The sequence below is a fragment of the Penicillium hordei genome, assembly GCF_028827395.1.
Source record: "Penicillium hordei strain IBT 12815 chromosome Unknown utg000006l_segment0_segment0, whole genome shotgun sequence".
In the NCBI taxonomy this organism is placed as follows: domain Eukaryota; kingdom Fungi; phylum Ascomycota; class Eurotiomycetes; order Eurotiales; family Aspergillaceae; genus Penicillium; species Penicillium hordei.
This window is the reverse complement of record NW_026623147.1, coordinates 2236964-2262356: the sequence shown is the minus strand read 5'-3', so window position 1 is coordinate 2262356 and position 25393 is coordinate 2236964. Positions and strand designations below refer to the sequence as shown.

Here is a 25393-nt window from a genome sequence, read left to right as displayed (position 1 = left end):
GGGGAAATAAGGGCAAGGATGGCAAAGAGGGCAAAAAGCAAATAGCCCGAAACACCCGCATGTCCGCAAAGTCGTTTCAAATCCCGAAATGTGCAGAGAAAGTAAACGCCCGATTTTTTGTCCTGGGTCATTAAAGTGTACAAGGTCGTCCCGTATCGTTGCAAAGAAGTCTCGCCGTAAAGAAAATGATAAGTCGCGTCGTATATGCCGTGCTCTTTTTTTGTGTACCAAAAGCTGTTCAAGGATCCACCAGGAACTCACTAGACAAGCAGTCGATTGGGTCCGTCAGGTCATCATCCATGTGGGGAAGACCAGAGAAGGTCTTCTCGGGGTAATAGGATGAGACAGAGGCGAAGTCGGTGGTATCCACGAACTGATAAGTCGAGAATCCAGGGAGACCCGAGTGAGCGAGATTGCCGAACTCCTCTCGCAAGTCGTCGGACGGATCCTGAGTCATGAAGATATCGATCTCCGAGCCGACGGATGATTCGGCCAGGGTAGGCGCCGAGCGAGGAGAAGACATCTCCCGAGGCGAGAGAGCAGATTCGCTGTAGAGGGATTCCTGCGAGTACGTGGATTCCTGCGAGTATGCCTGGGAACCAAAATTCGATCCGTACTGAGCCATTGCCTGCTCATATCTAGTGTGAGCGAGTTGGGGTGGCGACAAGGGCAGCATGTCATCCTCGAGCTGAGCATCGAGGGAGTCGTAGGTCTGGCATGGCGGGGAAATTGTGTGGTATCTTTCTCCGGGCGAAGTGGGCGGCGTGAAGGACGAGACGGCAGTGGACGGGGCGTAGTTGGGCGAGTTGAATACGGGAGCATCTTGCAGAGTGGGCTGGGTCTGGGCTGAAGCGACTGAGGTTGACTTTTCAGCAACACGTTGACGGGTACGAGTGGACTTGGCCTGGCGAGTGTCGATATCGGGACGGCTGTTCTTCTTCTTGGGGGGACGGCCACGCTTGGTAGTCTTTGGAACCACACCGGTGAAGCCTCCAACACACATATCGCGCTGGCGGTGACGAGTCAGGGCATCTTGTCTAGCGAAGCTGGCACCACAGGCACAGACGAAGGGCTTGTTGCCACTGTGTGTCTTGAGATGGCGCTTGAGATCGTGTCCGCGCACAAAGTGCTTTTCGCAAATGTCGCATTTGAATTGACGGTCTCCGAGATGGGTTTGGACGTGGGACTTGATGTTTTCCTTCCGACCAAAGCGGCAAAGACAGCCTGTAAATAGACAGACCCACTTTCCATCTTTAGGGTCGGGGCCGGAGATGAACTTGGCGATTTCGTCGGTCGAGACACCGGTTTGCTGGACTGATGCCTTGACTCGAGCATCAAGGTCACCATCGTAAACAGCTGACTCGATGGAAGTCGACACAGTAGATGGGGATCGCTTCTTGGTTCTGCCAGTGGAAGATTTGAATGAGACATTGGAATTTTGAGGTGTCATTCCATAAGAACTCGGTGATGGCATATCGGCAACTTCGGCGAAGGACGCGGTAACCGGGGAATTGATGGGAGACGGCATTTGCTGCTTAATCTGCACGGAATTGACATAGGGGGCTCCTTGGAAAGACTGGGCTCTTTGCATCTCAGTGGTGGCAGGGGTTTGGGGAAACGAGAAACTTTGGGACTTGGAAGGTGTTGGGTCATTGCTGTACATGGAATAATCGATAGATCTTTTCAATGGGGTAGAATCGGGGGTCAAGGGGGAGTTGTCTGGCATCTCATTAGCTTCAGTGGGGTTAGATTGAAGAGGAAGGTCCCATACAAGCAGTAGACATTTGCGAAAGAATCTTCGCAGATGGAGCCTTTGGTTGAACAGAGACTGGGTGCATTTGTCCGGCATACGCCGTCACCTGCTCGTTTTGGACCATTGGCATGTTGCGCTGAGGAAACAATTCCCAATCGGAATTGCCAGTAAATTTTTGTTGTTGCTGGTTCGAGAATTGTTCTTGTTGGATACGGTGCAGGGCAAGCTTCAATGGTGTGTTTTCGGAGCATTCACTGGCTGATCGAGACAAAGCCGGGGCACCGACAGAAGAGGGCGCAGGGCTGCCAGTGGTGGTGTGGATCGCTTGCAATTGTTCTTGGTTGAAAGCCTGGCAGTCAGATCCGAGCGATTGGTGAGGTTGATATTGATACGGCTGCTGCATGTGCATTCCTGATGGAACGAAAGATCGCTCGGGCTGCTGGGCATATTGTTGATACTGCTGTACATCCCTCTGTTGATATGGGAAACCTGATTTTTCGTTAAAATAATCTCGCAGCTGCGAGACCGTCTTCGGCATGTGTCGGTCCATAGGCTGCTGACTGAAAGAGCTGTAGTCCACAGTCTGGCCTCGACGATGTGACCGACGGGGTTGCATATTGGTCATGACTGGCGCGGGCTGGTATGGAGCAACTGGTGTGGAGATTTGGCGGCGATGACGACCGGTTCCCAGCGCATTGGAGTTCATGATTATATCGCCGATTGACGGATGGGTCCTGATTGAGGTGTCAGTATGTGAATAAGAAAGCAATGGGGCAATAGAGAAGAAGAGAAGTTGTTAGAGCCTCAAGTAGCTCAAGTAGCGGAAGTAGTTCAAGAGTATCAAGAGTATCAAGCTCAGGTTAACCTGTCACACTGTGGATTCTGAACTGAACCTGAAAGAGCAGAAACACGAATGTATGAATGGTTTCCCAAGTTTGGTTCTGGAACCCAGATCTATGTGAGAGACCCGTTCTCATCAACAAATCGGGGCGTTGGCATAGCAACGGCTTAGCCCGGGCGTCTGGGAAACCAAGGCTCTGACGAAAAGCGGGCCTCCCTTGCCCTTCGATATTTTTTTGGGGCCCTTTGATGATCGCCTTGCTTAGAATTATTCGACTTTTACTGCAAGGGCAACTGATCCCTGTGATAATAATGTATTTAAATGTACGTAGACTTGTATAAAAACTACTCCTCAGTTGGTTTCCGAGGAGATTCAATACAAACAAAGTCGATCTCATACTCTATAGACCTTGGCTCCATATATAGTACCCATAGGCCGATAGGCCGATAGGTCCCTATGGCGTCACATCCAATATTTTGATATTTGATATTCGACCTGTCCAACACGGGATAAAGCTATGTGGCCTCAGGCATGAATCCTTGCATTATCTCTCAGAGTCACGTGTTGGGCTTTCTGCCATGGCGGGCCGACCTTTTTTCTATCAGTCCTTCACCGCCCACCACGTGACTAGCTTCAGTCAGCATTTATTTTTAGGCTAAACTACTTTCGGTTATATGACCCACCCACGTGACCGCACAACGATTTTAATCACCAACCGGCTTCCGCGCACAACGATCTTTTTTAATCTTGCAAGGTTGAGGAAGACACGACTGTCGAGGTGAGTCTTGGTCCTATACAGGCAGATAGGAATGTGATGAGCATGCGCAAATAGCATGCAGTCCATTCTCTCTCTGCCTGCCACATTTTCATCATCGCGAACATCCCACTGACTTTCTAGCAGGCCTTCATCAAGATGCAGATCTTCGTCAAGACCCTTACGGGTAAGACTATCACCCTTGAGGTGGAGTCCTCCGACACCATTGACAATGTCAAGTCCAAGATCCAGGGTAAGCACAACCGAAACCCACGAGCCACGGTCGCACACATGCGCGAGGCTCTCGAAAAAAAATACAAAATGGCGACATAGGCTAACCCCGCACCAGACAAGGAGGGTATTCCCCCTGACCAGCAGCGCCTGATCTTCGCCGGCAAGCAGCTCGAGGATGGCCGCACTCTTTCGGACTACAACATCCAGAAGGAGTCGACCCTTCACCTCGTCCTCCGCCTGCGTGGTGGTGGTAAGAAGCGCAAGAAGAAGGTTTACACCACCCCCAAGAAGATCAAGCACAAGCACAAGAAGACCAAGCTCGCCATCCTCAAGTACTACAAGGTTGACGGTGACGGCAAGATCGAGCGTCTTCGCCGCGAGTGCCCCGCTCCCGAGGTATGTTTTCACACTTTTTTTGTCGCAAGACAATGCCCTTGAATTCCCATCAACAGAAGCTAATCCGTCTTTTCTTATAGTGTGGTGCCGGTGTCTTCATGGCCGCTATGCACAACCGCCAGTACTGCGGTAAGTGCCACCTCACCTACGTCTTCGACGAGGCCAAATAAATGGTCTAAGTCGGGCCGTGGTGTGCTGTCACCGAGCTTGAGCATGGTTTTCTCTAGGCTGGGGGAAGTGATTGGAATATCACGGTTGACGTTGGTTGATGATGGTTTCTTGGTATACCCATGTGCTACAGTCAATACAAAGAATAAAACTAGGCGTCCGCCGAAAACTTGAAATTCTCTCGTAATGATAGACTTGTATGAATTGGGAGACTTGGATATTATCACACTGTCTGGTAAATCACTGTACTGCGAATAGCGATGTATAAAGCTGTGCAAACTCTCACTCAAACCTATTCCGGTACTCCAGCTTGGATATTGGCATACTTGCTCTCGGGGAACTCAAGGGCATTCTCCGACCGATCCAAAGCGTCTACACCACCCACACCGTCGACAAAGATACCGATCAAGCTTCCCTCCGCCGGATCAGCCTCCTTACCACCCTTATCACCGCTACTCTCCCACCACATACCACCACCCAGTCCGCGCTCAAGGATATAGCTCGCCTTGACCTGCCCAACATGGGGCGTATCGTAAGAAACCATCGTGCGCGAACCGCCATCATAGCAGTACGAGGCCTTGGCTTCCTCGTCGAACTGTTCCTCAGCCCCGGGTCTGGGTAGCGCCTTGTAGTCCCACACTCCGTTCTCCCAACTGCCCTCTCCGACTCCGGAGAAGGGGGCGCCGGGTCCATCGGTGTTCTCAAATGCACGGCCGTACAGTGGCATGCCCATGACGATCTTTGAGGCTGGTACACCTCCGTCGTTGATGTAGTAGTCCAGAGCAGCGTTGATTGAGAAGGGTGTAGATGCAGGGTTGGAGTCTGAGTGGGCGATATTCGCTTGGTGGCCAGCGTTGCTGTCCCAGCTTCCGGCGAAGTCGTACGCCATGAGGTTGTAGAAGTCTAGCACTGGGGTCATCTCTTGGAATTTAAGCTTCTCGTAGTTGCTCGGGCCTGTAGCAGTCAGTTTGGTTGGTTCATGATACTTTTCCATCGTTAGAGATATGGTATAGACATACCGGCAGGGCAGGCAATTGTCAAGTAGAAACGGCGATCGGCACCAGCCTCTCTGTCGAGAACCTATTTCCAGTCAGTTGGTCCAATGTAGGTTTTAAGAAGAATAGGATACCTCTCGGCACTTCTTGAGCAAGAGAACTAGGTTCTCAGCCTCGGCATCATCTGGATATAAAATTAGCCTCGTACTTCAAGTATGTTTTGACAAAAACTCACCTTTGGGATATTCCCAATCGATGTCAATACCTATGAAACAGTCAAAATCAACAGTGTACACAGTACCTAGCCGACGAAACGTACCATCGAATCCCAGATCAAGAACCAGACGTGACGCGGATTCAGCAAATTTAGTGCGACCCTCCTCGGTGCTTGCAGGCTGCGCGAAATTTGCCGAGTACGTCCAGCCACCGATAGAAAGCAAAACCTTCAACTTGCGGTTCTGTTTCTTGAGCAGGAAAAGCTGCTTGACACATCCGTACGCATTGTCACCCTCATCGTTCCACGAGTCTGTCGGGTAATGCTTCTCGAGGTCGGACCAAGAGTCGGTCAAGTACCTGCAGTTCTAAGTCAGGAGATTCATGTGCAGTCTGTAAGGGTCAGAAGCAGGACTTACACCTCACCGGTTTCAGGACGAATGTTGGCAAATGCATAGAGAATGTGTGTCAACTTCTCCGCAGGCAGATCCTGTGGGTTGTAGTTACGGCCGTAAATTGCCTGTGAGGGATGTCAACATAGGTGCTTTGTGCGGTGTATATGTCCAGCCAGTTAGGCATAGTGAAATGGACGCGGATCATGCAGTCGAGAACGAAATGAAATTCAGCAAGCGAAATTAGAGACATACCCAATTGACGAAATAAGCGACTGATTTGATTTCAGACATGGTTGGTGCGGGGTGGGTAGCACGGGGATAGTTAAAGTATTGCACAAGAACAGCCACAAGTAGGGTTGTAAACAAAGCAATGGGTTTGAGACGATACGCCACACTTTCAAGTCAGAAGAAAAGTTATATTCGAGAGTTTCGGATATAAACACTAAAAGGCAGCGTGCAAGTATTTCTAGAAAGTACTTTTATGTCGCAGCCTAATTGTTAGCGGACTGTCGTACCTTAGGGGTCTGGGCAAGATCAACGCCACAACGTCATTGGTCAGCCCTAGGGACTCACATGTGGCGGTGCAAAACTTAAGGCACCGAGGCACCAAGAGTGGCTAAGTATAGATCGAAAAAGATATCCGCGATAGAAGAACGGAGATGTATCTGTGCAAGCAAAGATATGATCTGGATAATCTGGAGACAATCCAGGTTGATGGGAGGCTATATGTATGTTTACTAAATTCCCAGAAGGGTCCAACAAAACGTGGTGCGTGACACCTCCGCCTGTTCAAGGTGCATGTAACCCCATTCTTGGCCAATCCTTAATATGTTTCATGTAATAGTGTGTTAGCTTATTGGTTTTGAATTTAAACTTGATTGTTTCGTGGAAGCACAAGATATGAAGTATCAAGTACTCGTGATGTTGAAGAATGTAACTCTAGGTAAGAATGCGACATGGCCCGCCTAAGAAAAGAAGCAATACTATATGAAGTCATGATTGACAAGTCATGAGAGCTCATTGTGATTATACTGGTTGTTAAGTTGAATATTTTGAATATCGCAGATCTCATGATTTGAAGTATATCGCGATGCAGGATCTACAAACGCCTTCATAGCCTCTAGTGAGCACGCTCTTCGTCAAATGGAGCTTTACATTAGCCCCCGAAGCCACGCAATCCCTCAATATATCAAACCCTGATCAGCCGACTTACGCCCTCAAATATGGTTGGGGAATCGAGCATGGACCAGACTCTTTCGGCAGTAGGTCGACCATTGAACCCGTGGCAAGTGACAACCTTCTCAGGCCGAGGAATGTTCGGAGAAGCGGCAATCCCGCGTGGTGATCTAAACACGATAGCGAGTGATGTGACAAAGATCGACCGAGACTACACGTGGACTCGAGGTTTCACACCTTTCTTTCTAGTCATGAGATGATCCTCGAACCTATAGATCAAGATTCTAGCATGGAATTGTAGGTCGATGCATGATCCCCAAACATACTTGGTCTTGGTGTAACCTATTCAGTTACCCTATATATATTTCCTTTTTTTCTCTTTTTTCTATTTTTCTAATGCTCTCTCCACTTGTTCCCATGTGATGAATTCCTAGATCACAATACGATGCATGATATGCGTAGTTCTATATCGTGAAATGTGAGCGTACTACTGTTTATCCACAAATCCAATATTAGACCTAACTATCGGAGGTCGCCGAAAAAGTCGATTTGCAAGGATCGACAGAGCATCTTTATTCAACATGCCCCACCTCGTACTCATACCCGAATGCCGGTTGTGCCGATCGTGCAAAACAGACACAGAACTATCTCCCCGAGTGCCGTGACCGAGAACCGAGAAGACACCAAAGAGCCGAAATGTATGGATAGGAAGTGATCCGTTAGCCCACTAGAAGTTTAACGGGAGAAAACAAAACAAAAAACGTGGGAATACCAAATCCACTATAGAAACGATGGGGAAAAAATATATAAAAAATAAAATAAAAAATAAAAAATAAAACCGGACCATCGCCTGAAAATACATTCCATCCATAGCTGAACTCGAGCCGCGATATGGTCGTTCGTAGTGCTGATTGGATCTACACAGCCGAACTAAAGCCCTTAGCTTCGCAGCCCGTGTCGGAAATCTCTACAAGTTGATGATCCACTTTGATCTGTGCCACGTTTTTCTTTTTTCTTGACCCTTCACTTTGGATGTACGGTGGATCTTTCAGCTGGCATCTCTGCCTCGGCGCCCCAGGTGTCTAGTTCATGTGTTAATTGCCGACAGGATCGACGAGACCTGCATTTATCATTTTCGGTCTTTTGTCTGTAGTCCCTGAGAGAGAATTTTGTACAAAGTACTTTGTAACTAGAGAGGTGTACTATTGCGTCAGATCCCTGTGGGGCCATTAGGGCTGTCCACGGGTAATTCCCGGGTTATCTATTCAATACTAGATCAAGTAGTTATGCACATCTTGTATATTGAGTATTCAATGATAGAAATTGATTCTTAGAAATAACGTACAACTTCTCAAACAGACCTACAACCCAAAAAAAAAAACAAGAGGGGATATCGTAGCTACAACCAAAACCACGCAATAAAACCCAAACTCATTTTGTTTCTTCCAAGGCAGTACTCACGACCAGCGCTGTACCTACCATCTCAGACAAGCCTCCCCCTATTAAAAAGAATCATACAAAGCCCAAGGCTCCCAATCACCCATCAATCAGTAGAAGGTAAAAATCCGAAAAAAAAAAAAAAAGAAAAAAAAAAGAAAAAAAAAAAAGGCTCCCAACCTCAACCCCATGCGACATGCATTCATTTCCATTTCCATTTCCATTCTTATTTTCGTTTCATGTCCATTTCATATCCCATTACCGGCCTGCGACCCAGCGATGGATCGCCTCCAAGGATGGATCATCATCAAGCCAATGACCAGCGCGCAGATCAGCAGCTCGCAAGTCCGCTACGACATGCTGATCCGTGAAGCGAGCCAGATCCTGATGGAGGGTTGCAGTTGCGCTCTTCAACTGGGCCGTTGGGTTGGAGCCACGTAGGACGCTGGCACGGGTCATGGCCCATCGCCGGGCTGCAGCGGCGCGCAGGTAGATCTTGTGCGCCTGGAATCGGCGTGCGCTGCTGTCTAGTATGACTCTGCAGGGGGGTCGTTAGCGTCTTGACATGATCGGAGGCTGGGAGATGAGGACGTATATACCTTTTGAGCTCGGCTTTCTCGGTCTCGACGTTCCCTTGCCCTGTTACCGGGCAGGCTTGGTAATTGGCGGCCATTAGGGTTTGGGCTGAGGCTAGGGACTCGCGGAGTACTACGAAGCCATCTTCCCAGTATTCTTCTTGGGATGGTTCGACTTGCTGTTGCGAGATGTGGAGCAGGAGAGTGCGGTAGTCGTTGATTATCTCTGCGACTCGCATAGCGCGGGCTTGATTGACTGCACGATCATTAGCGGCTTGTTTGGGTAATTGGTTGAGACGATTGGGGAGGGTCAGCTTACATCCGTCTGCCATGTTTCTGGTAGATTAAGTATATAAAATGGACCGGAAATGGACCGGATGATGGACGAGTAGGAAGAAGGCAAAAATCCAGTATAGATAATGGAATCAACGATAACCAATGAGAGATGAAAGAAAGGCAATGGTCAGAGGAACTGATGGTCCATGGAGTCGAGAATGTTAGGCCACCAACGGTTCCCGGGGGGGAAAGGGGAAAGATATAAGTTGGTTCAAAGGTTATGTGTCTTTCTCCTTACCCCATACATGACAACCCTCATCGGTGGACCAGAAGAGGAAAAAGGCCAGAATAGTACAAAATAATAATAATATGAAACCAAGAATTTATCAGCCCGCTACAGCGGAGCCGACGTCAGGATACATCATCACCAAGAGAAAGAGCTGCACCAATAGACGGGCAAGATCCCACGATCAGGGAGCTCGGGTTGTCAAGCACAGCTGGGATGGGACCGGGCCACACCATAAGCTCCCGAGAAACCGTTTACGGCATGACTAGGTCCATCCCTGTTCCAAGGGGAAGGGTCGGTGGAGACAGCAAGAGAGACAGAAAGGAGGGCCCATATGTCGCATGGGAAAAGGTGGGAAAGGGACTGGCCTATTGCCTTCACAGTATTCCGAGGTGTGGATTTGCAGTGGAGAGAGAGTTGGCCCGCATATGAGATTAGGTTCCTGTGCGGCCGATTTGGGGTTTCTCGTAAGAAGAGAGAGATGGTGTTTCATGATGATGATTGGAGAGTATTGAATGAACTACTTAGTGGGGAACCATCTTTTTTTTTCTTTTTCTCTCTCTTTTCTTTTTTTTTTTTGCGATGCATCATGGCTCGTGGGACCCCTGTTGAAAATTCAGAGACATGGAGCAAGGGCAAAAAAGTCGAACCCTCAGCCTTGGACCTGCATTAGACGAGATCTACTCAGACGTGTAGTGGATCTGACAGTTAGAGTGAACAGGTTCAGCTGATAGTTTGCCACACTTATTATTAGCCTGGGACTTACTATTAGCCACATTAGTTTCTCTCGTCTCTCTAGTTCAATTGGCAACGCCAATCATATACCGAGAAAGGCCATTGAAAAAGACCATTGGACGCATCTGTGGATAATTTATGGGCTGTCAGGATTCAGCCACCGCTAAGCCACATGTGGCGCCCCGCACAACAGACTCGTAGGAGTAGCATGCCCGTCCACTGTCTCCTTGCTTTTATGCACGTACGGAGTAGAAGCTGTGACCAACCGGCAATACCGAATTGTCCATCCCTAAAATTTTTTCCACAGGTGGCGGATTCTCCAGTAGTTTTGACAGGCTGGATATGGTCTCGGACCACCCGACGGGGTTACGCTATAGTATCCATAGGTAGTATCGGCGATAAGAAGATGGATTTATGCCCGAGTATCCATAATAAATGGATGTTTTAGTAGTATGGCGTCAAGGTGCAGGGTGAGAGCCCCGAACAGGGCCGAAAGTGTATTCGTGCAGGAAACAATTGAGTTATCATTCACAGATCGTCTGTTTCTCTAAAATAAACACCGTTGTCCTTCCGTTACTGGTCGCTTACATCCATAGCTTGCAGGCCCAGCTCGCTCAGTCCTTCTCGGCTATGGCCTGCAGCCGTTCATCAATCTCCTCTTCCGTCAGGGCACGGAACCCTGTAGTGGTTCCCTCCTCGCCATCGGCCCGCGGCCCACCAACGATACCAATCTCAATCTCGTGCTTCTTGAAGTCAACACTTAGCACATTGCTGAGGGCTGTGATGCCCAGCTCCACAACCTCCTCCCAACTACCCGCGGCCGCATCCTTGTTCTTCAGCTTCTTCTCCAGGTAGTTCAGCGCCTCCTGCTGCTTGGGGCCGGATGCTGTCGCCTTGTACCCAACGTAGTAACCAGCCGGGTCACACTTGTAGAGCTGCGGGCCGCTCTCATCATCGACAGAGATCAGGGTCGTAGCCACGCCAAGTGGTCGCATGTAAGCCTGGAAAGTTTCAAGAGCAACATGTCAGCCATTCTGTCTCTCTAGATGAGATGGTTCCACGGTGGTGGGAAACACATACCCTTTGTGTGTAGACCTGGTTGATATTTGCCAGACGCTTTGCCAGGACATCGCACGGCATCTCATATCCGAACTTGTACCGGAACTCAGCAGCCTCACCACGGGCCCGGTCGACGGATGCGCGAGCATCTGCTATGGAGCCGGTCATCACACAGCCTACGGAAGGCGAGATTCGGAAAACATGTGAAACGGAGGTAGGGTCGATCAATTTGTCCTAGTAGACAGCAGATTAGCGTGAGCGCAACACTCAAGCTATAGACGAGGAATCCATCTTACAGCGACTTTCTTCTGCGAGAGCACCACGGCACAGTCCTTGCCCCTCACACCGATAGAGGTGATGTTGGCTGAAGTGATGGCCTTGAATGCATATTCTGGGAGATGTTTGGTCAGCGGCCATGATGACAGTGTACGGATTGAGGTTGCTGGGCAGGCCGAGGTGGAATCATCAACGAGTGGACAATACATACCAACTTGGTACAATCGACCCTGGTCAGAGAAGATAGTGATATGTCTATCGTAGGCGCTTCCTGCGGAGAGAACCAAGGTCAGTCGGGGATGAAGTCATGAGGTTGGACTGAGCCATCATCAACGAGAGAGCATACCAGACATGACGGCGGATCTTCAAGTATTTTATAGCTAGATTAAGAGAAGCAAAGGAAAGAAATGAGGAAGGAGGGTCCGAGAGGATGAGATGATGGGGGTTGATCAGTGACGCGTGCCAGAGCTGCCTGAGCTCAAGCTTGAGGTCAGCTTCACCGCCTTCCAGGTTCCTCTATCAACAGCCCTGGGCTTCACCAACACTTGGTCATGGGTTTTCTACTATTCGTGAGTTCGAGGTATTTCACAGGTCAACAAGGGCCTATAAGTAGACTATTAGGAGATTGACTCAGATTTATTTATTTTTTTTTATTTATTTTTGGTTCGCCCTAGGATGCGTGAAATTTCAACTTCGAAGAGAAAACGAACTACAACTATAGATATCTACTACACACACATACTTCAATGCACATCTAGACGACACGAGGATAAAATGACTTTTGGCATGAACATAATTACACCGTCCCAAATGCTGTGGTAGAGATATATACACATCCAAACCCTAGGTAGCAACCCAAATCCTATTTCGTCAGAACTATTCGCTGTCGCTTTCACTGCTTGAGATTTCGATCTGAGCAGTTCTGAGCTTTCGCTTCTGTGTCTTTTTCGGCACGGCAGGCTTAGGCTTTGCTTCACGAACTGGTACAAACTTCTCCTTTTTCTTGGCAGCCTTGGTCTCCTTCGGCACTGCAGCACCACTAGGAGCGGATGACGAAGGAGTCTTCACAGCACCCTGTTTGGCCGAGGCATGGGCAGCAGACGACTTGTCATCACTGTCGCTGTCGCTGCTGCTGCTGCTGCCGCTCGACGAGGTGTCGTCATCGCTATCCGGCGCAGGCTTGCTGACAGCCTTCTTGGGAGCTGGGGCATCATCATCATCACTATCCTCGCTGCTGCTGCTAATATCAACAACCATAGTTCTGTTCTTCCGCTTCTTGTTTACCGCGGGCTCGGGGGCCTTGCGTTTCGGTTTCGGCTTCTTCAAATCCTCGGCACTGAAAAGCTTGCCGGCAACAGCGAAAAAGACCAGCTCTGCTCGCTGCCTTTTCGGCAAACGCTTTTGGACGTCTCCCTCCAATTTTTCTCCGAAGTTGACGTTGTCCAGATCCTCATCTCCCTTTGGCAAGCACTCACGGAACGCATTGATAGCTTCCAAGTACTTGGGGTTTGTTGAAGGCTCCTGGGTCTCCGCTTCTTCATCTTCCTTTGGCTTGTCAAGATCCATATCAGCCTTGATCACGTCCCTCGCAGCATTGCTCATGCGCTCCTTGGCGGCATCACCCTTCAGGCCCTGCATGTACGCCAGCAGCGATGTGTTGTACTTAGAAGGGACATGCTCAAGCGAATACAGGTGCTTGAACAGGTTGGTTTCCCGGTTCTTTTGGAACTTCCATGTGGCGCGTGCTCGGTGGTAGTGGCTCAGGTACGAGAGAATAGGCGTCTCGTGGATTGGGGCCGCAGCCGAGGCGGTACCGTCTTTTCTTTGCTTCTTCTTCTCCCGTTTGCGCTGCTTCATCTCTTCGACAGCCTTGTCCCCGGCGTCTTCGGTGTCTGCTTCGGCTCCGTCGGTTGCGGCAGCATCATTGCTGTCGACATCGTCCGACTCACTCTCGGAGTCGCCGTCGAATTCCTTTGTTCCGGGTCCGAATGAAACACGCTTCTTCTTTTTCTTTTGTGATTCATCATCCTTGTCTTTCTGGTCGTTGTCATCTTCGGTATGGCGGCGCTTCTTCTTTTTCTTCAATTCGCCGTCGGTCTCGGGTGCCGCATCGTCGGAAACGGACTTGCGCTTTTTCTTGTCTTTCTTGTCGGCCTTGGTATCTTTTTTGCTGGGAGTGGACTCCTGTGCGTCTGCACTTCCCTCCTCTCCTGTAGAATCCTTCGACTTCTTGGGCTTCGATACGAGCTTTTTAGACGCCGGGGACTGGACGTCCGCCTGGTGCGCCATCGTTGCTGTGGGTGGGTTGCGACGAGGTCTAACAAAACGAAAAAATAGAATTGAGAGGAGCGTGACGCTCTAAAGAAGGCTGGAATTTGAAGTTCAGGGCCTGTAAATGCGACTTCGACTGTGGTGCTAAGACGGTTGGGCGGAGACTACTTTTTTTCTGCCGATCAATTGCGCCGGCCAATCATATTGTCTCCTCTTTCTACATACTCTCAAGGGTTACTTGCAAGGGAATCATCAATTGAAACATATCAAAAGAACCAATCTTGATGTGGAGAGTACAGAGGCATCAGTCAGAAAATTGTTATTAAAGATCTTGCTGTTGATGTAACATCCAGATGCTATATATCTATATCCCCAACTAGACCATTCAAGTCCTGTAACCAAGTCAGTTATGTCAAGTGTAGAAAGTTTGATTTGCACTGAGTTTGATTACTTTCCTCGTGTAACAGTGATCTACAGATAAAATCTCCAAGGAGGGAAGAAATGGAGGTCTATTTAGGGAGAAGAGGGAAAATAGAGGTGAGCTCTGCTATGGGACACAAAGACAAACGAAGCTCCAGCAACGGTGAACAACTGGCTCCACAATATAATGTGTGATGATTTCTCATTTGATACGTATAATTTAGCTCTGAAAACAAGCATGTACGTCGTAGAGAGTCATAGACGTGGAGGGAACCTCAAAGAAAGCAAAGAAAGGACGACTGTCTAACTTGTTCGAGAGTGGAACGGAAGACTGCATAAAGAACGCGTGAAGACACGACAACAGCGCGGTACCTAGGACATGTACAATAGACAAATTCTTCTCCAGGTGCCCGGACAAGCCGTACATTTGATGAAAAAGGGTTCGCATCGTATGGGGGCAGTGTAAGCCCAATGACACAGTACAGCAAGACATAGTCAGGCTGCGAGGCTCAAAAATTAAGTAAAATAACTTGAAGTTTTCAACCCGTGCACGATCCCACTAGAGAGAGAGAGAGAGGGAAAAAAGAAGAAAAGAAAATCTGGGGGTCGACCTTATTTATACTCCATGGCAGTTGAGGGCGGTGATGTTTCTGTCTATACAAGTCACCGCTGAAGCCACCGCTGAAGATCCAAGTCTATAGTTCGGTAGATTGTGGCGTTCGTTCCAGAGTAGATTCACGAAATATACCACGCCGCCTCCGACAGTCCCAAGTGGTTCCAAGGCTAGCAACTGTAAATCTTACTAACACCGACATCGAAGAGTTTTATCAACTAGCTATCAACTAGCTATCAAGGGCCATCAATACAAGATATGATGAGTATCTATAACAGACTAATGGGAATAATGTTAAGGTCTCGAGTCGGGTTTTCAGATCAACCTTTGTGCATGGACATGGACTTCTGTGGCACCGAGATATCTATAGCATATAGCTTACTGATGCATTACAAGATGCCATACTTCCATATATCTGGACTCGGAAAGCTGCGTAGATCGAAGATCGAAGGTCTCGACGAGGATCATACGTGGCGCGGGGACATCTAGCACTTCGACACTCTCCGGGTCGTTTTGATAAACGGCAAATTCCCAGAATCCACCGAGGTGCCCCGCAGAGAATTGGATGAGCGGCTCTAGGGAGTTGTATGCTCCATCTGGGAGATTGGCAATAATCGTCGATTGGATTTTGACATTATATAGATGCCAGATCTTGGCTGAAAGCTTGGCATGGGGACAGTGAGCTTTATTGGCTGATATCAGAGAATAGTGGATCTCCTATCCGCCAACCTCTCCCAAGTGATGGATTCAGCATTCAATTGTATGATTTTTGTTGATTTTCTAGTATGTATTCAGCACTTTAGTCTTATATACACTTCAATAAAAAGGGAAATATCGTGGAACTCGTCAATTGCATTAATGATGCCCTCACAAGAGGAACGTAATAGCTGCAGACATCTATGTCCCAGTCCCGGAAGCAAACCCAGGATCATTAGCCCCAGTATCCCTCCTCTCTCTGCGAACCTCCTTCTGCACAAAGCTCTCAGTCCCGGAGCCGGTAGCCGCTGCAGACGCAGCAGCCCTCCGTTTCGCCTTCTCCCTTTCCCTCTCCTTCTCCTTCTCCTTATCCCTAGCACTCGGACCAGCCGCCTTCCGCCGTTTAGGTAGTTCATAGACATCGTTGAAATTCATCACAACGCCCAGGAAACGCATATCCACGTCCGGCTGGTATGACAAATCGCCGAGGAGGACAGTCAGACGGGAACGGAACTCGGCGGAGAGTTCGCGGAGGCGGACACGAAGCGAGGCAAGCATGTTGTCGTCGGCGGCTAGATTGGGTCCAGATAATGAAAGCGGGGTGTTGACGCCGTCTACCCCAGCACTATCGGGTCGGATGTCCGGGGAGGCCATTGAGGTTCCAATCCGGGTGCTGGGTTGGCGGGAGAGGAGATCACGCTCTGTGAGACCCCATTGACCCTGGGCGGAGCGAGTCTCGATCTTGGCATTTATCTCCTGGCGGCGGGTGAATTCCGCAACGGAGAAAGAGTACAGACCGTCCACAGCGTCTTTGTAGGCAAGCATGAATTTGAGGATCTGGTGGAGCTGGCTGAGGAAGCTTTCTTCTGGTTGTTTGGCGGAGGTTGAGGTTGAGGTGCCGTAGCGCGAGGAGGATGCAGATCCTAGTAGACCCTTGTGGGTGATGGAGTTGAGGTATTTGGTGTGTGCTTCGATAAGGTCATCCAGCGTGCAGTCCGGTCTCCGGATGGCCTCGAGTAGTTGTTCCCAGCTGGACTCGATGACTTCGAACAGGATATAATATTGGAGCTGATTGACGAAGTGGATCATTTCGGCAATCACGCAGCGTGCTCGCTTCCAGTCTGCTCCGACTTTGTCTTCCACGTTGCCGAGCACTCCTCGTGCACCTGTCATGCACCGTCGCCAGGTGCTGTTCAGCGCGAACTCAACTCGCTTGATGCGCCAGAGGAAGTTGAATACTTTCAAGTATTGAGTTGATGCCCAGGGTGTGATGACCACGTCCACAGGAGCGTCGATTTTGTATTCCAATGTGAAGCAATCCCATCCGATTTCACCGTGGCTTAACTCAAGCATACGAGCATCAAGCCGACGCAACACTTCTGGGGTGTCGTATTGTGCATTGGAGGCACGGATAGCATGTTCCAGCTGTGCAGTTAGAGTATGTCGATATTGTGAATTTGCTGGGCGATCCAGATTCGTAGCAAGCGACTCCATGAGGAGAGCAATGAAGTCTCCTTGGCCCAGTAACAGGTAACTCTTCAGCGCTTTTAGGTGATCGAATAGGTTGAATTTCCCATTCATCAAGGAAATCAATCGAGCCATTGTGGTCTTATATGCCTCATCAATGGAGATCTCGAGAGTGGCGGTGTCGCCATATCGAAGCTCCTTGGAGGCTTTCTTTGAATAAGCTTCCACCCAAGCTGAATCACCGCAGCCATGGCGGATAAAGTTCAAGGATTTTCCAATCAGGAAAATCTTCTTTGCAAACTCCTGGGTGATGATTGAGGGTAACATGTCATCATCGAGCTTATATTTGTCCTCCCAGACGCTAGTTGCAAGCCGCCGGGGGTCAGTCTTCGGCCGGAACTCTGGATCAGCAACAAAGAATTCCTTGTATGGATCTGACAGTTCACCATCGTAAATCCATAGTCGTAGCATGTCGTAGAATGGGCGAGTCGCATGTGCAAGAAGTTTCTCAGCAAATGCGCACACGAAGGGATCTCCGTGGGATGTTGAAAAGCCGTGGATTAAAGAAATCAACTGGCCGCCCCTCTTGCCTGCGATACTTGTCAGCTACTAAGAAAATATAGTCATTTTTCTGTGCACTTACTCTGAGCCTCTTCCACAATCAAACTCATCAGTCGAAGGGCCATTGTAGCATCTCTTGTCCACACCACGCATCTCTTCAAGGTAACGCCACCCTTTCGTACACCCTGAGGCTCGGTTCCGTCTCCAATCGCGGCCAGCGCCTGTCGGATCTCCGCCTCTAGTGTAGCCACCAAGCTAAGATATGCGCGCAGCTCAACGGCAATGGCAGCTCGCAAGCTCTGGTTCACCAACCCCCCTTCTTCGCTCCCCACAAACACAGACAGGCCTTTATAGAGCAGACAAGGCTCCGCCAACGTATTAAGAAGTGAAGTAATTGGCGCAGACAGATTCGAGGGCAATTTCAAGCTCGACGAGGAACTAAATTGCAGATTCGACGAAGACAACCCTTGTAAGTTGAACGGAAGGTCGCGCAGGAGCCTATGCTCAACAGATCCAGACATTTTCGCCGGGCCCGATGGATTAGCACTCGAGGGCCGAGGCGAGGCAGCACGAACATCCTCATCGCCGGAACGGTCATTCACCCCAGCATCAACGCGGGTGGTTGGTATTTCAGTCGCGCTGCGCCCAGCCTGGTCTATACCATCACGATCGATATCATGTCGCAGCGAGCTCTGCCGCTCCATCTTCGGCGGTAGGACGCGTTGGTGTTGCTGCGAAGCTGACGAGCTAACAGCGGGGCCCTCATCCTCCGAGTCGATCATCGTACCCCGTCTTGGACGTGCACCGCCCTTCCCCAACATATTGTGCCAATGTGCCTCGTCCATCAACGGGCTTCGGCTTCGTTCCCCGCCCTCCACTGGCTCATCCGAGGCAGACAACTTGTAGAGCAAAAAGAGGATACCCCATTTCTGCGACAGCACAGGCTGCGTCAGGAGACGAGAGTAGAGATTGGAAAACCGAACTGCCTTATCCGGGCTGACATTTTCGCGACGCAGCTTGCGCTTAATCAGATCTGGCGCGTTGTTGATGCTCTCTGTCCCCGCGAGACTTCCGCGCCGTCCACCAAGCCCCGCTGGTGATCCTGGGTCTGGGGCGTTGGTGCTGGCATGGGTGTCGAGGATGCGCCAGGCACGCTCCATGAGGACATGGTGACGGCGGCTTTCGGCCGAGGCGAGGGCTTCCTCTGCGTCGGAGTAGTCTTCGTCTTGGATGGCGGAGATCGGGAGCGCGGGGGTTAGGCCGTCGACTAGCTGGGAGAGGGCGTCATCTAAGCGGCGCCCGCGCGCAGGGTTTCGAGCTGGATTTGACATCGTCTGCCCGGTGCCCTAGTGGGCGAATTGTTCGGTATCTTGTATCTGTTCGCTCGTGGTTGGCGTCTGTGGGTGCTTTGTTTGAGGAATTGCTGGGCAAGAGATCGCGGTCAGGCAGCGGGTTAGGGAAGAAGGTCGCAAATCAAGCCTGTTACTAGACTGTACAGTTTCAACACACGTCTGAGATGAACCTTCCAAATTGTATTTCAATGGACGTAACGCGGACTCAAGCTTGAAGCTTGAATGTTTGTGTTTGTGATGTTTGGCGTGTGTTGGTGCCAATTCCCTAAGGCATACATCCTTATCGTCCTATCGCTAGTTATCTGAGTTTGCCCTTACCCGATATATCATCCCTGTCATATAAAACTCCAAGGTTGTCGTTACAGCACACCCCGAGGTTAACAACTCCATATTCTCTCTTTATAATACAGGCCCTCTCTGATATCTTACAGGCATCTCCTCGGTGAGTTTCCCACAGCAATTAAATATCTACACATGAGCCCACCACGGTTTAAGACGACTGCAGGCCTTCACCGACCAATCATGGAATTATACATCATGGAATATGCGCGAGGAACTTGGGCCCTTCGGTCCGAATTCCAGTAATTGTTGAGCTCAGGCCCAGAAAATGTACAGTCAAAGTGCAGCCAAGGTGTACGCAACACTGCGGGCATGACTCGGGACATTTTAGAGCAGACCCGCTATAGTGACGTCCATGATCATACAGGATCTGTAGGATTTGGAGCCACCCTAGAGGCAACCCTAACAAAGCCTTAATTAATCATACTTTTTTTTGCTCTTTTCTTTATTCTTTTTGTGCTCTTCCCTTTCTCCTTCCATGTCTCTGTTTTAGTAAACTAAATGTACAATCTCCCAATATGGACACAGGCACATCTACCTATGCGACCGCGCGGCCATTTTTCAGAGCTCAAGGTAACGCAAAGCTCAAATTACTTGCTTTGTTCTTAGCCGTCTCGACCGTCCTCCTCCTCACACTATATTACGGGGGCCTATCAGAGGACATCTCACCTAGCACGAAAGACAAGCTTGCGAACGAGAAAGACTACTGGACATGGGAAACGAGCACTCGATTCCGGAAACCCAAGCATGGGAACGACAGCGATTACACTGGGAGTTCGCAAAATGCAACCTGTGACGCTTTCCCATCAGACATGCTATCGCGCATTCAGATTATCCTAAAAACCAGCGCAACCGAAGACCCGAAACGAGTCGACACACACATGGCCTCTGTGACCCGCTGCATCTCCAACTTATTAGTTATATCAGACAAAGAGACCGAGCTCCATGGCTATCGTGTGCACGACATTCTAGCCGATCTGCCCCCCTCGGCCTGGGATCAGACTCCGGAGTTCGAAGCGTACGAAGCACTACAACGCGGTGAGAGCAATATCGACGGCGCAGAAGGGTGGAAACTCGATCGATTCAAGTTCCTTCCCATGGTGGAACGTGCTAAGAAAGTGAACCCCGGCGCGGAGTGGTACGTCTTTCTGGAGACGGATACTTATTTCGTGTGGGATAACCTGTTCCGAATGCTGGAACGGTTCGACCCATCGTTCCCTCTGTATATGGGATCGCCTGCGCCAGGCCGCGATATCGGTGATGGAAAAGTCACCTGGTTTGCATACGGTGGCTCGGGCTTTGTGCTATCCCGAGCTGCGGTTGATACATTGGTGGCGCGGGAGGTTGGTGAATATGGGCAGTTTAGTGGACAATCACTCAGCGACCAGTATATGCAGGCTGTGAAAGATGACTGCTGCGGTGACTCTGTACTCGGGTTTGCGCTGTATGAAAAGGGGATTGAGTTGTTTGGGATGTGGCCGATGTTCAATGCGCACCCGCTGGACTCGATTCCCTTTGGTGATGATCATCACTGGTGCCAGCCTGCGATTAGTATGCATAAATCACAATTGGGTGATATGACCGGCCTGGCGGACTGGGAGGATAGGCGGGATAGAACGGTATGATTTCTTTTGCCGAATCTGCTGGTGCACATGCTAATTCATATTACAGAAGCCCTTACTTTACGCAGACTTGGTTGACTACTCTCGTCTAGGACAGTTGTCAGAGCGAAAAGGATGGGATAATGGAGCCTGGGGTGGAATAATCGAGCAACCTGATACTCTACCCCAACATGAATCATTAGAAGCCTGTCGTCAGGCATGCCATGACAGGGATTGGTGTATGTCTTACACTTATGACACCGCTGGAGCCTGTGTGTTTGTGCGGAGCTTGCGACTTGGAGCAAAGAGCAAGCTGGAAATTGCCGAGCGATTCACGGCTGGATGGGACAACGACAAGATCCAAAATTGGCGGGCGAACAACACGTGTGAAAAGCCCATGTGGATGAAGCCGAGTTTGACAAGAATTTTCTAGATTTGAGATGTGTACACGACTTTCAACGATTTACTATAAAACGTTAATGATATTTGATACCTGAACATACAACTCCTATAAATCCCAGAGCTACGAGCTGCAATCATGAAGCAGCATGACTTCGCTCTACATCCAGCATATACTGAACGAAGATCTACGAGAATGTATGATACACTTTCAAGGCGATTGTCGATTCATTTGCTCAACCATCTGGTTCAAGGAAACTAGTCAAACACATCAAAAAATCACAAAGCCATCCGTACGCCACCCAGGAATCATATATTTCGACACAAGCAACCCACACTTGGGAAAACAAACAATGCACCGGTGTGCCCTCAAGTATTAGACAAGCGAAAGGTAAAAGGTTCCCCTGAGCCATCAAGGAAGAGGATTAGAAGAAGAGAAAAAGCAAAGGGTAAAAAAATACAACAAGGGAAAAAGGGGGAACATCATAAAGCAGAACATCAACCTCGAAGCAGCCATAAATCGAAAGAAAGCATCTCATACGCCGAGTTGACACACCCTCAAAAAAAGGTCATTCCAGACCACCAAGTTAGTCCGTCCATTTTTGAGTCGTGAGGATCATTAACACCTGCCCATGCCAGAACAATCGGCGGAGCCTTAGCCGAAGGAACCCGCGAGGAAAAACAAACTCCTAGGAAGAAGAGATCAACCGCCGGGTCTAAGCAGTGAACTGTATTTCCTACATGCGGCGAAAAGCAAGATAGGTATCTTGAGATGAGAAACATAGCAAGTTATCTCATCGACGCATGCCCTGTGTAGGGATGCCACCGGGCTGCATACCCATGTTGGGCGGCATATTATACGCGTGGTGATCATATCCGGCTGACATGCCATTCATCATAAGGGGACCGAGCCCCTGGGCCTGAGAGACAGGACAATCCTTGTGTGCCAGCAATAGAGTCTTGAGGTTGACAATCTCCTCACGCAGCTGAGTCACTGTAGCAGTAAGGGCATCATTCTCTGAGGTGAAAAGCTCAACCTTGTTTTGAAGGTTAGCCAGCCACTGCTTCTTCCGTTGACGACATTTCAAAGCCGCGACACTGTAGCAAACGTTAGTATTCCAAGTTCCTGAATATACAAGGTTGGATCTCATTCATACCGATTCCGCTCTAGGAAATTGCGTCTTTTCTCCTCATCAGTCATCTTCTTGGTATCCATTGGGAATTGTTTCATATCATCGTCATCGTCCTCATCATCCATATCCGAGGGCATCTCCATGTTGGCTTTGGTCCTTTTGTTGGACCCCTTCGGGGCATCTTCGGCCTTGCGGCGGTTATTGGCAGCAGGGGCCTTGGGGGCGTTCTTTTTGCCCTTACCCTTAGCGGGTTTAGCGGGCTCGTGATCAGATGCATCCTCAGCACTAGTACCATTGGTGTTCTGGGAAACACGTCGGGTTGCAGCACGGGTATCATTTGGCATCTGGGCAGGGTTCATCGGCGCATTGTTTGCCTGGCCACCCTTTGCCAGCATGAACAGTCCGTTCGCCGCATCAGCCGCATCATGCTGAGTGAAGTCGGCGGGCCGGGCTGGTTTTACATCCATATTGGCAGCAGCCTGTTCCTGCTCGCTGGGGTTGGAGGTAGGAGCATTCGAGTTGTTCTTCTTTGCTGCAAGTGCGGTGCGATGGAAATCAATAGTGGAAGGAGTGGCACCGCCGTTCTGAAGTTGTTGCAGGAGAGCTTGTGAGTTGGGACTGGGGGCCGGGAACATAGAACCTCCACCACCAGGTGTCAGTCCCGTGCGGAGGGATGACTCGTTCGGGGTAGGGAAGCCGCGACCGATACTGTCGAAGTAGTCATTAGGGCCGGTGGGCCCAGGGAGCATAGCCGGACTAAGAGGCCCCGAGCGCAGGGAGTTGTTCCAATTGTAACCACTAGCAGAGGTTGTTCCAGGTAAGGCGGGTGAAGTGAGGGCAGCGACGGAGGGAAGAAGCGATTTGCCTGGGGTCTCGGCCGGATTCCCTCCGAACGATTGCTCAAATGGATTGGGCTCTAGCGAGAAAGGATTGTGCATGGAATTGAAGTAGTCGGGGGTATCAGACGCAGTAGGTGCACCCGGTCGTGGAGGCGGCGCCAACGAGGTCTGAGGCTCTACGTTAGATTTCTGGTCCTTCTGTGAAGACGCGGCCTGCGAGTCTGTCGGGGAGAGTTCGAGTTAGCAACGCGCCAAGAATTAATGCGATCGCAAATAGGTACCACTGCGGTTTTGGGATCGAGTCGGAGGCTTCATTGTGCGTGGAAGATTCATGTGTTGGTGGGGAGGAAATCAATGACGCCAGTGGGTGAAGTCATCGCGACGGCAAATGGACTGGGGGAATTAAGGATCGGGGAGCAGTGGCGTATTACCAAACCAAATAAGGGGACCTTTTGCTTTTCTGGAAGTATAATGCAGAACATGAAATAAGGGAGAAACATCGATATGGAAATATCACAGTGTAAAGCAAAAGTACTAGAAAAATGCGCAAATGTAAAGCGTGACACACGAACCTTCTTTTTCTTTCGAGTCCATGGGGGAAGACATGTTTGATCGAAGAGTCGATACAGCTGGGGCAACCGCAGCAGACATCGGGCTTATTCAAAGATAATGGATATAAAATGCTGCAAAGCCAAACAAACAATGGGCTTCTGGCAGAGTGAGAGTTGAGTGAGAGAGGAAGAGAGTGACGTAGGGGGAAGAGGGATATGATGAAATTTAGGGAATTGGGGGATTTTAGGCAGTTGAAGAAGAAGAAAAAAAGACAATTACGGTCAGGTACCGTATTTTTAAAAAATTGAACACCAAATTATGTGGGTATCCAACATATCCAACATACATAACGGTAACTGTCTTTCTTCGAATCAGGTTCGGCCTTCGTTCCCACCGGGGGGGCATGTTGTACTTTGTACTTTGTCCATGTACATAATATTCAATTGTTGCTATTGGTACTCCGTACTCTGCCAATCTTCGTATTTTGCCTGTTGTGTCTGAATGGGCTGACTACCCTCCTCCCCATCTCAGACATTCTATACCATAAAGAGACACCCTTACCTAGGATTTTGACCATAGGGTGGAGAATCGGTTGAATAGGTCAATCTTCATTTGTCGAGTTCGAGAGCGGAGTCAACCTGATCCAATATCACTGGCTCGAAAAGGACAAAAAGGAAATTGTACAATAATAAGTTGACCCTTCGCAATCCTTGCACTTACTGGTAGAGGAGTCGATGCTTGCATCTTTGATACGGGCAAGTTCCAAGGTTGGTCATCCAGTATTATTCATTATGTCACGGTGACGACAGAAATCTCTCCCGCTGTGGGTCATATATACTCTTTTGCCCAATCGAAGAAGATAATTTCCCAGTGCCAAGCCGAGGATTTCACCTAACCCAAAGAATGCGGTGAAAATGATGACGCAATCGATGGCACGTGAGGATTCTATCTTCTCTTCAAGGTTGCCACTGGAATTCTACAACTTGTAGATATGTTGATCTTTATATACGGAAATATAGTACATAATATATGTGTCAAGTGGGGGACTGGAAAAGGTTCTATATTGTATCTGACCAAGGTCTGTACAGAGCCTGTACGATCTGTTACGGCCCCCAACAGGGCATTATTAATCAACGGGGCAGTTCACGAGTGCCTCAATAGGTACTCCATACGCGTATGCATACGGAGTACAGAGTACACAAGATCGCGTCCAGCACTTTTTACGTTACATAACATTGTTATTCAGGGATGTATTGCCTCTTGACATTGTTGCAAAAGGCCAACCACGTGCTCCATACGCCATTTTGTATGAAGTAATTGGTATGTTATATCAATTAACTACTACTACTTAGTAGTAGTACTAGTAGTGTCTCGAGAGCGTGCAGTCCACCATAATCACTATGGGCGATTTCGCCGGGATTGAGTTGTGGAGAGTTCCAAGGTTTCCCCACAGTCTTGGTATCCTTCAACCTTGATTGTACATACAGAGTATAGGCATCACCTGTCGATTGTTAGACAGGTCTAACTGCAACTAACGAATCAGCTTGGACACGGTTCTCCACGAATCTTGAGGGCTTAATT

The 25393-nt window shown here is 49.3% G+C and overlaps 8 protein-coding genes across 8 annotated transcripts; 1 reads left to right on the top strand and 7 right to left on the bottom strand.

Moving 5' to 3' along the window:
- Positions 1 to 238: 238 nt before the first annotated feature.
- Positions 239 to 2459, bottom strand: ace2 (putative C2H2 transcription factor (Swi5); the record flags this gene model as incomplete). Its single annotated transcript, XM_056902554.1, has 2 exons — positions 239 to 1719; positions 1772 to 2459. 2 exons carry the CDS (start codon positions 2457 to 2459, stop codon positions 239 to 241), a joined length of 2169 nt encoding a protein of 722 aa, XP_056747841.1.
- A 1979-nt stretch (positions 2460 to 4438) lies between these two features.
- On the bottom strand, positions 4439 to 6040 carry N7537_011499 (glycoside hydrolase family 18 protein; the record flags this gene model as incomplete). Its single annotated transcript, XM_056902553.1, has 7 exons — positions 4439 to 5100; positions 5166 to 5226; positions 5276 to 5325; positions 5377 to 5406; positions 5461 to 5714; positions 5774 to 5874; positions 6002 to 6040. 7 exons carry the CDS (start codon positions 6038 to 6040, stop codon positions 4439 to 4441), a joined length of 1197 nt encoding a protein of 398 aa, XP_056747840.1.
- A 2580-nt stretch (positions 6041 to 8620) lies between these two features.
- Positions 8621 to 9269, bottom strand: N7537_011498 (uncharacterized protein; the record flags this gene model as incomplete). Its single annotated transcript, XM_056902552.1, has 3 exons — positions 8621 to 8900; positions 8962 to 9193; positions 9257 to 9269. The coding sequence occupies 3 exons, from the start codon at positions 9267 to 9269 to the stop codon at positions 8621 to 8623; spliced, it is 525 nt and encodes a 174-aa protein (XP_056747839.1).
- A 1579-nt stretch (positions 9270 to 10848) lies between these two features.
- prs2 (proteasome core particle subunit alpha 1) lies at positions 10849 to 11922 on the bottom strand (the record flags this gene model as incomplete). Its single annotated transcript, XM_056902551.1, has 5 exons — positions 10849 to 11235; positions 11315 to 11527; positions 11590 to 11684; positions 11781 to 11840; positions 11916 to 11922. The coding sequence occupies 5 exons, from the start codon at positions 11920 to 11922 to the stop codon at positions 10849 to 10851; spliced, it is 762 nt and encodes a 253-aa protein (XP_056747838.1).
- Positions 11923 to 12445: 523 nt separating this feature from the next.
- Positions 12446 to 13858, bottom strand: N7537_011496 (WKF domain-containing protein; the record flags this gene model as incomplete). The annotated part of the gene is made up of 1 exon (XM_056902550.1): positions 12446 to 13858. The coding sequence occupies one exon, from the start codon at positions 13856 to 13858 to the stop codon at positions 12446 to 12448; it is 1413 nt and encodes a 470-aa protein (XP_056747837.1).
- A 1912-nt stretch (positions 13859 to 15770) lies between these two features.
- Positions 15771 to 18928, bottom strand: N7537_011495 (tubulin gamma complex associated family protein; the record flags this gene model as incomplete). Its single annotated transcript, XM_056902549.1, has 2 exons — positions 15771 to 17626; positions 17680 to 18928. 2 exons carry the CDS (start codon positions 18926 to 18928, stop codon positions 15771 to 15773), a joined length of 3105 nt encoding a protein of 1034 aa, XP_056747836.1.
- An 878-nt stretch (positions 18929 to 19806) lies between these two features.
- Positions 19807 to 21322, top strand: N7537_011494 (uncharacterized protein; the record flags this gene model as incomplete). The annotated part of the gene is made up of 2 exons (XM_056902548.1): positions 19807 to 20907; positions 20960 to 21322. 2 exons carry the CDS (start codon positions 19807 to 19809, stop codon positions 21320 to 21322), a joined length of 1464 nt encoding a protein of 487 aa, XP_056747835.1.
- Positions 21323 to 22082: 760 nt separating this feature from the next.
- Positions 22083 to 23575, bottom strand: atfA (bZIP transcription factor atfA; the record flags this gene model as incomplete). The annotated part of the gene is made up of 3 exons (XM_056902547.1): positions 22083 to 22386; positions 22446 to 23481; positions 23542 to 23575. The coding sequence occupies 3 exons, from the start codon at positions 23573 to 23575 to the stop codon at positions 22083 to 22085; spliced, it is 1374 nt and encodes a 457-aa protein (XP_056747834.1).
- Between the last annotated feature and the right edge of the window lie 1818 nt (positions 23576 to 25393).